The 14,130-nt window shown below is 49.9% G+C and overlaps 1 protein-coding gene across 1 annotated transcript in view; it reads right to left on the reverse strand.

The window, feature by feature from the left end:
• Window positions 1–14,130, reverse strand: part of IFT172 (intraflagellar transport 172) — a 35,442-nt gene that overhangs the window by 2,297 nt on the left and 19,015 nt on the right. The window contains exons 18-42 of the mRNA XM_079792399.1: window positions 13,860–13,967; window positions 12,420–12,504; window positions 12,024–12,116; window positions 11,220–11,297; window positions 10,729–10,977; window positions 10,472–10,550; window positions 10,137–10,257; window positions 9,813–9,957; window positions 8,908–8,997; window positions 8,229–8,326; window positions 7,921–8,056; window positions 7,721–7,837; window positions 7,320–7,462; window positions 6,228–6,321; window positions 5,788–5,852; window positions 5,415–5,595; window positions 5,073–5,182; window positions 4,823–4,952; window positions 2,631–2,729; window positions 2,317–2,426; window positions 2,114–2,177; window positions 1,924–2,010; window positions 1,544–1,660; window positions 415–525; window positions 112–231 (exon numbers count right to left, since the gene is read on the reverse strand). Of these exons, the coding sequence (XP_079648525.1) occupies window positions 112–231; window positions 415–525; window positions 1,544–1,660; window positions 1,924–2,010; window positions 2,114–2,177; window positions 2,317–2,426; window positions 2,631–2,729; window positions 4,823–4,952; window positions 5,073–5,182; window positions 5,415–5,595; window positions 5,788–5,852; window positions 6,228–6,321; window positions 7,320–7,462; window positions 7,721–7,837; window positions 7,921–8,056; window positions 8,229–8,326; window positions 8,908–8,997; window positions 9,813–9,957; window positions 10,137–10,257; window positions 10,472–10,550; window positions 10,729–10,977; window positions 11,220–11,297; window positions 12,024–12,116; window positions 12,420–12,504; window positions 13,860–13,967 (2,830 nt within the window). The remainder of the gene's footprint in view (window positions 1–111; window positions 232–414; window positions 526–1,543; window positions 1,661–1,923; window positions 2,011–2,113; window positions 2,178–2,316; window positions 2,427–2,630; window positions 2,730–4,822; window positions 4,953–5,072; window positions 5,183–5,414; window positions 5,596–5,787; window positions 5,853–6,227; window positions 6,322–7,319; window positions 7,463–7,720; window positions 7,838–7,920; window positions 8,057–8,228; window positions 8,327–8,907; window positions 8,998–9,812; window positions 9,958–10,136; window positions 10,258–10,471; window positions 10,551–10,728; window positions 10,978–11,219; window positions 11,298–12,023; window positions 12,117–12,419; window positions 12,505–13,859; window positions 13,968–14,130) is intronic.

Genomic DNA, 14,130 nt, shown 5'->3' on the forward strand with positions numbered 1-14,130 from the left:
AGCTAGGAGAGAAGTGGGCTAGGCTTGAGAATCCAGAACTTGAATACATTCAACATCATACATTTGAAGAAGCGTCCATAAGACTGAGTGCTTCTCCCCCCTCCATCTTACCAGCTGTTTGACACTCTGGGCCGCAGAGCGAGTGGCATAGTAATGAGCGATCAGCAGCATCGTCTCAAACTCCTCATGTGCTGGCGAGTTTGCCTCACTGGACTTCAGCAGGTTTTCACACTAGAGCAGACAGAGCATAGCCTGGGTCAGGGATCAGAGGAGTACCAGGGCCATAGATTGGTCAACTGATGGCCACCTGAACACAGGGAGGTGCAGTACATCAGAGGATAAAGATTTATGTGCCTGAAAGACGAGACGGGGACAGGGACAGGCGGTCCACTGTTGTGGACCCGACTTCCTCACCAGGTTGAAGAGGACATCCCGAAGGTCAGCCCAATTGTGGTAGGCCTCAGCACCGTTGGTCCCAGGTGAGTTCACCATGTCAGTGAAGATCCTTTTGTAGATGTTGAAGTTCTGAAGGTAGAGGGGTAAAAAGAGCTGAGTGAGAAGGGGACAAAGTGGAAGTGGGGTCAAAGAGAGGAAAAAAGGCTGTAAATGTGTGTGGAGGAGCTAGGAAACAATGATGGAAAAAGTGTTGATTATATTTTAGGGAAGAGAATGAACAAGAGTAAAAACTATTTCCTACTAACCGGTGATCTGTGACTGGGCAAATATGTGAATTCGAATGCAGTCAGTGTGAATGGGCTAATACTCGAGAGCTGTGATGCTCAGGAGAGCCCTGTTCATTCATTCACTGGGGGAAATTGGCCCTAGCGTTGTGTGCAGGGACCTCAGGTCCAGCTGCATTGGATAATGAACCCCCATCCCCAGGCGCTGACAATCAGTGGAGAACTAGACACACCTGGAAAGCTGCTGAATCCTATGAGATCTTCCCCTGGGACCTCCCCTAAGATCTCCACCCTAAAACCCTTACAACCGAGGACCTGCGCCTTTCCCTCCCTCTTCTCTCCCCCCCGCCCCGCCCTCAGGCTTGTTACCATTACTTTCCTCACTCCCAAGCTCCTAGGCCAGTGATGGCGAACCTATGACACGCGTGTCAGTACTGACACGCGTAGCCATTTCTGATGACACGCGGCCGCTGAGGTGGCCGCATGACGAGGATGAAACATTTGCTGCTCCTGAGGATGAAACATTTACGAAATAATGTTTTTTCCTCAAAGTGACACACTACCCGAGTTATGCTCAGTTTTTTGGCGAAGTTTGACACACCAAGCTCAAAAGGTTGCCCATCACTGTCCTAGGCCCTTCCTGTTCCCTGTGTGTTGGCTAAAAGCTTGGAAGGCTGGTGCTTCTTCAGTGGGTAAATCCTCCAGAGGGGCTGTACATTTTGGAAGAGACTGGGTGGGGTTTCTGGGCATGATACTGATCAAAGAATCCTTAACAAAGACAGTTCCAGAGGGCAGGGTGGTTCTCAAGGAGAAGGAAACAGTTGCCTGGAGGAAATATTTCAACTCTAGGAGCAAGCTGGTACCTGTGGGTTAGCAGGGGCTCCGTGCTGCACATACAGGGCCAGTGCCTGGGCATAGTCACCCTCCCGAATCAGGTGAGTTGCATACAAAGCCACGTACTTGTGCAGAATCTTGTAGTTCTGTTCCAGGGGTGGAGGAAAAGCAAGGGGGAGGTTGGGATCAGTAAGACCAGGCAGTGAAGGTGGGGTGGTGACTAGAGGCTGTGGATTTGTTTAGGAGGCAAAAGGCCAGCTTGGCCTCCGATCCCAATGTATGACTAAGCTCTTTGATGCTGATTAGTCATCTTTTGGGTTTAGAGGAGTAGGGGAGAGAGCTCTGGGGCAGGTGTGGAGTCCAGGGAACTTGTACAGAAGAGCTAGGAATGGGAATAAGAGAGCAGTACCTGCTTGGTAGCTGTTTCAATGCACTTGTCCCACTGGCCCTGCTCCACATACAGGTCCAAAGCAGCCACCACATCTACACCCACCAGCTGTGGATCAATGGAAAAAGAGATGACATGAAGGGGAGAAGAGGGAGAGAATCTCTTGAGTCTCTGTGTGTGTTCTGTCTCCTGCTAACTCCACAAGTCTCACCGAGTCCACTTTGCCCTGGTTCTTGAGGAAATCTTTATAATGCTGGTCCACATAGTCTTCATACCTGTGAAGATGTACAGAGATAAAATACTTCATGGTCCCAGGGTGGTCTCATGGTCACACTCTTCCCATGAGAACTTTCTCCCACTTTTTACAAAAGGAAGTAAGAAAATTTCCCAGAGAGAAGGGGAATATGAACTCACCGGGGATCTAACTCCTTGGCCACACGCTTGGCCTTGTTCCACTCCTCACCCTCCATGAAGGCATCGATGGCTTCCTTGACTAGGTCCAGGTTCAGATAGAGCTCTGCAGCCTTCATGGTGGGAAATCAGAGACTGGAGACCATCTTTCTCCTCCTCACCTCCGTTTTCCCCTCGGTGAACTCTTCCCTCTGTTTCCCCAGAACTGCGTGCCACCACTGCCCAGAGGCCCACCTCATGCACCTTCCTGGGTGTAGATGTCACCATCCTACCCATCTCTGTGAAATCTGTCTTTTCAGTCCCAGCACCCTACTTACTGCATTGTGCTTTCCAATTCCAATCAGCTGGGGTCCGATAGCCCGAACTACTTCCAGACTGCGTTGGGGAGGCAGAAACTTGATGGAGAGTTCGGCTGCCTGAGTGGTGGAACAGAAGATGGAAATAGGTAGTAGGAGAGACAAAGACTGCTAGGGGTCATCAGCCTGATCTTTTTTTTTTTTTTTACCTCCAGTTGTCAACTTTCTCTTAAACCTTCCGTGAGCTCACCTTCCACCCTCCTGGGAAAAGCCTGCTTTGGTGTCCATCAGAGCCTTTAAGTGACCATCAGCACCTCTCTACTTGTCCTCTTTCAGACACTCTTTGCTGTCTAAGGTCACTGCATTTGGTCCTGCCACCTTTGACAAACTGGTTTCTCAAGTTCTTTGTCACAAATAGAATCTTGGTAACATGGTATAGGAAACCCTAAAATAGGAGCCCAGGACATTTTGTAAATATTTGTGTTGGGTTTTTTTGAGCCTGTTTCCTCATCCTGAAAGTGATGGTTTGTCTAGACTTGTATTGTCCAGAACAGCAGCCACTAGTCACATGTGGCTGGGCCCAATTGAGATGTGCGGTAAGCGTAAATGCACATTAGATTTCAAGGACTTAGTATGGAAAAAGGAATGTATTAACATCTTAATAAGTTTTTATGTCAAGTACATGTTGAAATAATAGTTTAGATATATTGGGTTAGATAAAATGTTATAATTATTTTCACCGTTGGTTTTTTTAAAATTTATTTGAATGTGGCTACTAGAAAATTTTAAATTACATGTGTAACTTCCCTTTGTGACTTCATTTTATTTCTGTTGGACAGTGCTGGTCTACAGGATCTTAGAGACATCTCCAACCCTAAAACTCAGTAAGTCTACAAACCAAGGATTCTGTGAGCTTACTCTGTTTCACTGTGATGCTGACAGCCTCACCAGATTCTAATTTCCATACGCTGTAATTTAGCTATAGACTATGCGAATCCTCCTGGCCTTTCCCCCACTTATTCTTTTAAATATATATATATATATGGCCCTTGACCGGAATCGAACCCAGGACCCTTCAGTCCGCAGGCTGACGCTCTATCCACTGAGCCAAACAGGCTAGGGCTTTAATATATTTTTATTGATTTCAGAGAGGAAGGGAGAGGGAGAGAGAGATAGAAACATCAATAATGAGAGAGAATCATTGGCTGCCTTCTACACACCTCACACTGAGCCCACAACCCAGGCATGTGCTGCCCGGACAGGGAATCGAACTGTGACCTCCTGGTTCATAGGTCGACACTCAACCATTGAGCCACGCCGGCTGGGCTCCCCCACTTATTCTTGCCTCTCTTTCTTTACCTGCCAAACCCGTCAAAGTTTAAAGTGCCCCCATCCAGGAAGCCATCCTCTGACCGATCTGAAGAAGGTATAGTCATGCACAGACCCTGGTAAACAGTGCCCTGGATTAACACAGCAGAAGTTTAATAAGTACTTGCTGATTAAAATCTGCTAAATGCTCATAATCAGTCATCAGTCCTTCTCCTTCCTTCCCCTCCAACTTCTAGGAGCTATTCAATTGCAAGGTCTCAGAAGCTGAGGGAAACTCTACAAGGGCATCATCCACCAGCATTTTATTTAGGGGGCTGATGAGCCTCGCCCCTTCATAACTCCTAGTACCACTTGTCCTCGAACCTAAGGCACATCACTTAAACTCGTGTATCCCAATTTCAAAGGTACTAAAATGTGATTATGTCTTAGAATTGATGAAGCATGTTGGCTTGCCTTAATCTGCTAAGATTTTTTGGAGCTGCTGGGTAGAGAAGCCCTGTTGGGCTCCAGGTCCACGGTCTGGACTCTGCCCTTCCAGCTCTGGCCCCAGGCCTCGCTCTTCCTCACAAAGCATCCCTAAACTTCACTTTGAATCACACACCTGAGTGGTCACTAAGGTGATCACTTCACTCAGATACAATATTAATTATGAGCCACATGTTAGTCTAGCTTTCCTCCATTTCTGACTGTCAGGGTTCTGTCTTTTATCCCCTTTATAGCTTTTGCAAGTTCTGGATCTAACATCTGGCAGGCACTCAATAGATACCTGCTACCTGATTGAAAACAAAAAGGTGGAGGTAGGAGGAAAAAGACCGAGTTTGAGGAGTGCTGGGTGTGAATGGAGGCCTGGGAGGCAGAGGCCTGGGAGAGCGTGGCAGCCTTACCTTCATCCAGCACTTCTCCACCAGGCCGCTGCTTCCTGTGTCCCGCACTTTGAGGTAACAGTCGACCGCAAGGCTATGCTCCCCAGCCTGCTCCCACTGTCGAGCTTGTTCCACTAGCCCCTCCATGCCCCTGTGGAGAGGACAGTGCTTGTGACCAGGAACGGGAGGGCAGCCTCTCCTGTGCCGCTTTATACCCACCCCCACCCCCACCCCCAGCCCTGCCCACATTTCCTGCCCCTCGGCTTCCTACCTGGCCCCCTTCTTGGTAGCTTCCCGCTCATACTCCTCCTGCAGAGCCTCCAGCTGGCCGGGCATGTAGTCCTTGCAGATCCGCAGGGCATCACTCCATAATCCAGCCTCCTGCTCAGATTTCCAGGTATCAGGAGGGCAGAGGCAGGTGTGACAGCCTCCCACTGCTACATGTGGTATGACCCACTGACTGCTGGGTCTTTGGACCTGTCTTCTTCCTCTTTCTCTCCTTCTCCCCAGTACAACCTGATCTTACTCAGTACTAGAGGTCAGTGTAACGCTCTGTAGGCTCACATATGCTCTCCCCCTCCCCTCATGGCCCTGAATTCGGCGTTTGTCCCACCTTATAGTAATTGAGGGCCAGGCCTGGCCTCTGGGCCCGAAGCAGCAGTCCTTCTGCTTTCTGAAAGTCCTTCTCCTCCAAGGCCCCCCGGGCCTGCCCCACCAGCACGTCCGCGACACTGTCAGGGTCGTGGGCTTCGGCCACACGCTGAGCAGCCTCCCAGTCCTGGTTATGGACAAACCTGCTCCCAGACGAGAACACGGGAGAGGCTAAGTATAGGATTGAGGCCTCAACCGTGGGAGGCAAGCAGCCTTGCCACTGAGTGGGTATAAGATCTATTGGTACGAGGTTTGGATGAAGGCGAAGATGACAATGAAAGATCCTGGGGCTGGGCTTGGGAGGACAGGATTTAGGAGGTTCTGGGGTAACTCACATGAGGACTGCTTCCTTGGGTTTACCAGCCCTGATGAATTCAGCTTCAGCCTCTTCAAATTTACCCTAGAGCAGTGGTCGGCAAACTCATTAGTCAACAGAGCCAAATATCAACAGTTCAGCGATTGAAATTTCTTTTGAGAGCCAAATTTTTTAAACGTAAACTATACAGGTAGGTACATTGTTATTAACTTAATTAGGGTACGTGGTATTTTGTGCAAGAGCCACACTCAAGGGGCCAAAGAGCCGCATGTGGCTTGCGAGCCGCAGTTTGCCGACCACTGCCCTAGATGGAGAGAAAGGCAGCCACACATGAGGAGGTGGGCACCACAGGCAGCTCTGAAACCGGAGGGGTGAACATCTGGCAGCAGTGGGCTGGGGGATGGAAAGGAGGGCTCTGGGGTCAGGGTCAAAAGCAATGGAGAAGGGTCACAGCCATACCTCATCCTCCAGGTACATAGCGTATTTGAGATGAATCTCAGGGGTCTTGTGCTTGAGGGCCAGCCGAGAGAGTTCAAAAGCAAATTCAAAGGAGCTGAAAGAGAAGGTGCAGATAAGGTTGCCTACTCAATACTTCCATTTATAAGAGGAAAAGGGAAAGGGGGGGGGGGGGGGCAAGAGAAAACAGAAGGGGCAAGAATTGAGGGACCCTGACTGGTTTGGCTCAGTAGATAGAGTGTCGGCCTATGGACTGAAGGGTCCCAGGTTCTATTCCAGTCAGGGGCATGTACCTTGGCACATCCCCAGTAGGGGGTGTGCAGGAGGCAGCTGATCAATGTTTCTCTATCATCGATGTTTCTAACTCTCTATCCCTCTCCCTTCCTCTCTGTAAAAAATCAATAAAATATATTTTTTTAAAAAAGAGTTGAGGGGAAGGGAAAGGTTGAGAAAGAAACTGGTATGAAGTGATAGAGAAGCATCGATGTAAAGAAAGGCAGGCAGCCCTGTGACGTCACCTCACTGCCCCGGGGATGAGGACACCTTTGGGAAAGCCTGGGCGGTGAGGAGTGGGGTGAGCAGGAGGGAGGGAAAGGAGCGAGCCTCAGCACTACACCCACAGGTAGGAAGGGCTCCTGTGCTCCTGCCTCCTCCTGGGCCACACCTACATCGCAGAGAAACGTCTCCAAGATGAGTGAGACGCCTACCCTGCACACTGGCTCGATGCAGGGTTACTGCAGGTGTTCGTAGTATTGCTTAAGAAAAGCTCATTTTGCATTTAACGGAATCACACTTCTGTTACCCAGAAGTAAGTTACGGGCTCAGTGCATTTTAGCGTTAAAAGCTGGTCTCGCTCCACTTTTATCCTTAGGACAGCCAAAGATTAAACACTGTTCTGAGACCCAGGCAATAGGGGAAGAGTTACTAACTCATCCTTGCCTCTCTGTCAAGTCCTTCTAAGGATCTCTCTCTACCACATTTCTTCACTCTGCCTCAGCCTGTAGGAGTGCTCGAGTTCTACATCCTTCTCTTTCTCTGTGCTCTGCAGAGGCTCCGTCCGGAAGGGGCCAGTGGAGAGAATGCTTAGTGCCTCACCAGTTGTCAGCAGCATGGTCGATAGCAGCTTCCAGAAGTCCCAGCTTATTAAGCAGTCTCACTGCAGCCTCTCCTCCCAGGCTCTTTGCCCAGAGATAAGCCACCTGTTTGTGGGCATTGGCTCCTCCGTGAGTCTTGGCCACCTGTAAAGCAAAGCCCCTCGCAATCCTCCAGAGCAGGGCTACAGGGCTGCTCCCTTCTCACCTCCGACCTGACCTCAGCTCTGACAAGGATCAGGTACCTGCGCTAGAAGGACAGGAAGAAGGCTAGGTTTCAGGGGCTCTTAACCTGCTTATGGTCCAAGGACAGACTTCAGGTAGTCCATAAACCCTTAAAATTGCATGAGAAATTGGGTGTATAGGTGTGGATATGAGAAAGATGATGTGGCCTGGATTCCTTACCCGGTAGGCTTCTTCCCAAAGCCCGCTGGACCGGTACATGTTCACTGTCGCCTTCCATTCCTGGGCCTCGAGGTAGTGATACTCAGCCTCCTGGAGTCGGCCTTCAGCCTCCAGCTCCTGCGGAAAGGTGGGTCGGGATGGAGAAGGGCAGATGGAGCTTGTCTGAGGACGGGGTGAGCAGGGACAGAAGAAGGGCTCACCTTGCCCAGATGTAGGTGTGTGTCACCGAGGAGATCTGGGTGGTGCTTTCCTACCAGGCGGATCATATCATCATACAACTTGTGCTTTTTGAACATGGTTATGGCAAGATCAGGCTCTTCCACTGTCACGTACAGCCTGGGGATGGGAGATACACGTGGGCCTCCTGGACCCACATTCCTGTTGCTGGAGTCATTCCTAAGAGGTCTTGTCACTGCCTTCTGAACAGAGGGCACACACTCTCAGACCCCAGCCCTCCCTCCAGCCCTGGAGCCTCATCTCCTTCCACACCTGTGGGGCCTCGGCTCACCTTTCAGCCTCGCGGTACTTGCCCTGCTTCTCCATCTCCTGTGCCTGGGTGATGTACAGCACTGACACGTCTTCTGGTCTCATGCACTTCATCGCCAGCTGTGCACACAAAGGGAGATCAGCCTCAGGTGCCAGCTCCCAGGAGAAGCAGAGGGCTGTGCAGAGCAGTCAGTGAAGTGGGGCTCGAGGGACCTTGTTTTCTCAGGACTCCGCACTTTCTCATCGCCCACAGGAGTGTGTTACTGCCACTCTCCTAGTCAGCTCAGGGAATTCCAAGGCCATAAGAAGCCAAGAACTATATTCTGCTAAGGCATGAGGGTCAGAGATGCCCTGTGCTGGGGTGCTGGGGCATATGTCCCCATTACCATGCTCCTGCAGTACCCACCGGCTTCTGGGAGCAGAAGTGAGAACACAGCTGCCAATGTCAGGGTGTCAGGAGTGGTATTCCAGATTCCCCAGCTCCCAAGCCCATCTGATCTGCAGAATTATAGGTTTGGGAACACGGGTCTCTTCATCCCTGCCTTTCCCTGTGGCTAGGGATCAAAGTTACCCAAACTACATTTCGGTACTTTCTCAGCTCTCTGGGAACCCATGGGAATGGGAGATCAGACACTAAGGAGAGTGGCACCACCACCACAAAAGAAGAATTCTCTTGTCACGAACTCCACCCACTTCTCTACCTTGTGCGCCTGCTCCCAGCGGCCAGCCTGGGTGTACATGTCTATTGCATCTTTTGTCCGGTCTCCCTTAATGTAGAGTTCCTCAGCAATCTGTGGTTGAGAGAGACAGATACAAAAGGTCAGAGTGACAAGTTAAAGCTGCTGGTAGGAGGAAAGAACAAACCTCAGCCAGGCTGGAATAGAGCCTGGGGTGCTGTTATCTATACTAGTAAAAGGGTAATATGCTAATTAGATCAGACATCTTTTGGACAAAGCCACGGTGGCAGGGGCCGAGGCAGAGGTGGGCAAGCAGAGGCGTTTAGGGACATTAGGCCGGCAGGCAGAGTGGTGGTTAGGGGCGATCAGGCAGGCCAGCAGGTGAGCGGTTAGGAGCCACCGGTCCCGGATTGAGAGAGAGATGTCTGACTGCCGGTTTAGGCCTGATCTCCAGGATTGGGCCTAAACTGGCAGTCAGACATCCCCTGAGGGGTCCCAGATTGGAGAGAGTGCAGGCCAGGCTGAGGGACCCCCCCTGCATGCACGAATTTCGTGCACCAGGCCTCTAGTCATACCATAACAGAGGAGAAAAGAAGACTATGGGTGTCTCACACCTTCTACTGCTTGGAAGAAAAGACCAACCCAAAACAATGGGAGTTTAAAGGGCCTTGCCTTTCTGCAAAGCAAGGGATTTTTAAATTTCAACTAAGTTGGGATTATTCATCAAGAATCACTCATGCTGGCACAGAAGGAGGGTCTGTGTCATGTTGGAATGAAATAGGGCCAGTAAACCGTTTGTTTCCATTTAGGTGGCGAAGCTGGTCCCCAGAAAGAAGGACTTGGTAAGGTGGCCCCATTTCCTGTCCCGGGTTCTCTCCTTGTTGTCAGGTACTGCATTGCCTCCGGCTGCAGAAAGGGCTCTTCCTCACCTCATACTCCTGCAGAGACGCATAGTGCTGGGCCACGCGAGGATAGTACTTGGATGCAGTGTTCCGGTCCTGCATGTCTAATATATAAATTGCCTTCTTCCACTGGCGGGCACCCAGAGCAGCCTCAATTGCTTTAATGGAGCACCTGGCACAGTGGCAAAGGCATAAATGTGTTAGAGAGAGGAAGATGGATGCAGGTAAAGGACACCTCGTGCATACTCTGCTCTACGTTTTGAGATCTTTTCTTCTAGGCCTTGGTGTCCTTACTTGCCCCAGCACCTCTCACCTCACATCCCATCCCCTTTGCACCCCGGACCATCATACCTGGCTTCAATATAGTGATTAATGGCTGCGTCAAGCTGCTTCTGCTGCACCAAGTGGTCCCCCCACGCCTCCTCTAGTTTCACCACTTGCACTGGGAATGCCAATCGAGCCAGCTCCACCGCTGCCAGAGATGGAGAGGTACTTGGTTCAGACTTCAAGGGATGGGACTCGGGAAAAGGAAGACAGGGAAGTGAAGTGCGGAAAATCCGTGAGAAGTAGAGGAATAGAAGAGAAGCGAAGCCAGTCAACCTGAACAGATGCACCAAAATGGGAATGGGGGACTGTTTGGGTAAGAATCTATGGGTTGTGAAGGATGGGTTGTGAATGGCTAGTACCTTTCATGAAGGCGTTGCCTTTACAGTAGCACTCCAGGGCCCGCTGTGGGTTTCGAATCTTCTCAAAAAGATCACCTGCCTATTAACATACTATATTACTGCACAATACCCCTACTACACAGAGAATCCAGTGTCAGCCCCCAAAAGAAGAGAATCAGCCACCAGTCAGGGAGGGCTATGCACTCTAAGATTCCTCTGGGCAGGAAAGGGGCACTGAGCCCTGGAGATACGGGGCAGGAACAGGAAGTCAGCCATACCCTTTCATACAGTTCCCCCTTGATAAGGGCTGCGGTGATGAGTTCTACCAGCTCGGTGTTGGCTAGCAGTTCCTCTCGGGTCAGCACCAGCCGAGCAGCTCTGGCGGGGAGCCCGGCTTTGAGGTAGAGGCTGATGGCTGCTAGCCCATCCCCTTGGCTCTCCTGCAGTTCCCCTGCTCGCTCCTCTTGCTGGGTGTCCATCAGCCACTGGTAGTAACCCCGGCGCAGCTTCTCTAGGGCAGGGTGTCCCTGGACACGCAACAGAGAACTGGGAGTCATCCCTCCTTCCCACCTTTCTGCTTCCCATGCTTCTCCAATTCCATGGTAACCACGGAAATCCTCTTGGACACCGATGTCCCAACTCCTCACCATGTCAGCTCCCAGCCCCAGCCCCGTTCCAGTTCCTATGGCCTCCTTGACAAGAGAAGGTTTCTGAAATTGGTGGAACCAAGTTCTGAACCATTGTGGAGAAGACAGAACCTTGAGCATACCTTGGCCTCAGCCACAGCGATACACTCGTCCCAACGGTGCAGCTCCTGGTACATGTTCATGGCCTCCTCAACAGCGTTCTGGGGGAACCCGGGCAGAGGAAAGAGGAACACCAGGAAAATATGAGCATCAGAAGTCAGCAAGCTCTCCTCAGCCTGGCTAAGATGCCAGCCCATGTGACCTTGACTTATACACAAGCAGAGATAGATTTATTGTGAAACAAAAGAAGGTTAAGCTTCACGGAACCTTATTTGACAGGCTCCTTCCAAGTCAGTTTTTTTTTTTTTTAATCCTCACCTGAGTATATGTTTATTGATTTGAGAGAGAAAGAGAGAGAGAGAGAGAGAGAGAGAGAGAGAGAGAGAGAAACATCTATTGATTGCCTTCTGTACGTGCCCTGACGGGGGATCAAAACCACGATCTTTTGGTATATGGGATGACACTCCAACCAACGGAGCCACCCGGCCAGGAATCCAAGGCAGTTTTTCTTAAACAGGGCTCCTCAAATTGTATAAGCTTCAGCCCCCATAAAATCCAGATCTTCCTCCATGCACAAGAATTATAAAGACAGGCTCTGGCGTGCAGGGGAAGATAGACGTTTTATGAAAGAGAGTAACTGTAAGAACTAACGCAGAGAAGGAAATTGAGGAGTAAACTAATGGGATAAACATTTCGGTAAGTTCTCCCCAGAACTTGGCAAAGAGTTTGGAAGCCCAGCTAACCAGTGCTCTTTGCTCCTCTGAGTCTGCCTCAGTTTCCCCCCTTGATCCCTTTATCCATCCATCCGGTCCCTCTTCCCCCATTGCCTGTTCCAAGTAGATCATTTCAGCCAGTTTGTAGTTCTTTTCCAGCATGGCTAGACGTGCTCGGACCTGATAAAAGTCTGCTCCTTCTCCACCCTGTGGGAAAGGGAGGTTCTGGTTAGTCTGTCAGTGCTGCAGGAGCCATTCTGTCCGCGCAGGCTCAGACAGGAAGGCCAGAGAGGTGTGGAAGCTAAAAGACTTAAAAGGCTGAAAAACTTCAGGAGCTTAGAGGCTTAAGGTTTGGCTAGAAATTTCAAAATGGTCCAGCTTAAGGGTGCAGGTGGGGTGGGGTGGGCCGGGTAGAGGAAATTAGTTAAAGATCGAAAACTAGGATTCCTGGAGCTGAGGACTAAGAAATCTCAGCTGGAGAGACTGAATGAATTGGAGGACAATACTTGCATATTCCCGAGACATTTTATCTGCAATCTCGTTGGTCTCATGCAGGAATCGAGCTTTTGCTACGTGGCCCAAGGCAGAAAAGCACCTATGGTATGGAAGCAATAACAGTAAAAGTAATATTATTATAGGATCATCATTAATTTACTGGCTCAGCAGGTATATACTAAGCATCTATTATATGCCAGGCACTGTCTTGCCAGAACTGAAGACACAAAGGGAATAAGACAGATGAGGGCATTGCTCTTAGGGAACTTACTTTCTGGTGGGAACAAATAATTAGTAAAAAAAAAAAAAAAAGGTAATTTGAGAGAATGAAAAAGAAAAGAAAATGTGTGGGCAGTCGGAGAAGGCCTGTCTGAGGTGCTGATATTTGAACTGAGACCTGAATATAAGAAAGACGCAATCATGTAAGATGGGGAAAAATTATTCCAGGCAGAGGGAACAGCTAGTGTAAAGGCCCTTCGGCAGGAGTGAGCCTGGCAAGCTCAAAGGGCCAAAAGGATCCCAGTGCGGCTGGAGGCAAATGGGCAAGTAGGTACCTGGTATGAGAAGGAAGCAGAGGCCAAATATTGCAGGGCCCTAGGACATGGCAAAGAGTTTGGGTTTTCCACTAAGTACAATAGTAAGATGCTAAGCAAGTAAATGATAATCTAATTTATGTTTTAACAAAATTACTTCAGCTGCTATGAGATGAATGGACCTAAGGGTATAGGACAGTCTCAGTGAGACTACTTAAGAGGCTTCTGCAACACTGCAGGTAGGAGATGGTGGTGACCAGTTCTAGGGTGGAGGCAGCAGGGTGGGCAAATAAAACTCAGATCTGTTTTGAAGACCCTGGATCAGAGTCCCTCCGACTTGCTGATAGTCTAGCTGTGGGGAGTGCGGGGGAAAGTGGATCAAGGATGACTCCTAGCCAAAATAGCCGCAGGTGACCTACGATCTGTGCTCTCTGCACAGATGCTCTCACCTGTTCTTCACTATCACTACCCTTCTTCTTTACCATCCTTCAAGGTTGATTCTATTATTATTTCTATTTACATAGAGGAAATCGAGATACTAAGGCTTGGAAAGGTTATATAATCTCTAAGTTTACACAAATTGGTAAATGGAGCCAAGGTTTGAACTCTAAAAATGTGGAGTCCCAAGTTTGTCCTATGAACTCCACTCCTCTACCATACTCAGAATATACACATCAATGCAGGAATTGTTAAAAACTTTGAAGCAGCACCCAGTTATAAGAATGGGAAGCAAAAACAGTAAGACATACTCCTGCAGTCTAGGATGGGTATGTTTGGGATAACTACTATGGAAGGGCTCTATGACATCTGTTGGCATGGGAAGGAAGCAGTGCTCAACACTGGGGAGGAGCAGCCCACACGCCCAACACCCATGTGGTCAGCCCTTCTGCTGCCGACACCTCAGCTCTATAGCCCCCCTCACCTCTCGGCAATGTGTAGCTGCCTCGCCTCCAGCGCCAGTTTACTCAAGGTTTTCCACATGGCCTCTGTTTCTGGGGTCATTTTCAGAGTCTCCAAGAAGGCCGTTGCCCTGGAGAGGGAAGGAGCCAAAACACAAGGAATGAGTCCAGGGTCAGGAAGACACGGAGGAACTTTGGTGATGGGGCAGGGCAGGGGAGGGCCAGGCATATCCTGTTTAGATACAGCCAGTTTTACAACCCGTTCCCGGTTGCTGGTTACCGGCCCAGCTCCTC

The sequence above is a fragment of the Cnephaeus nilssonii genome, assembly GCF_951640355.1.
Source record: "Cnephaeus nilssonii genome assembly, chromosome: 15".
In the NCBI taxonomy this organism is placed as follows: Eukaryota; Metazoa; Chordata; class Mammalia; order Chiroptera; family Vespertilionidae; genus Cnephaeus; species Cnephaeus nilssonii.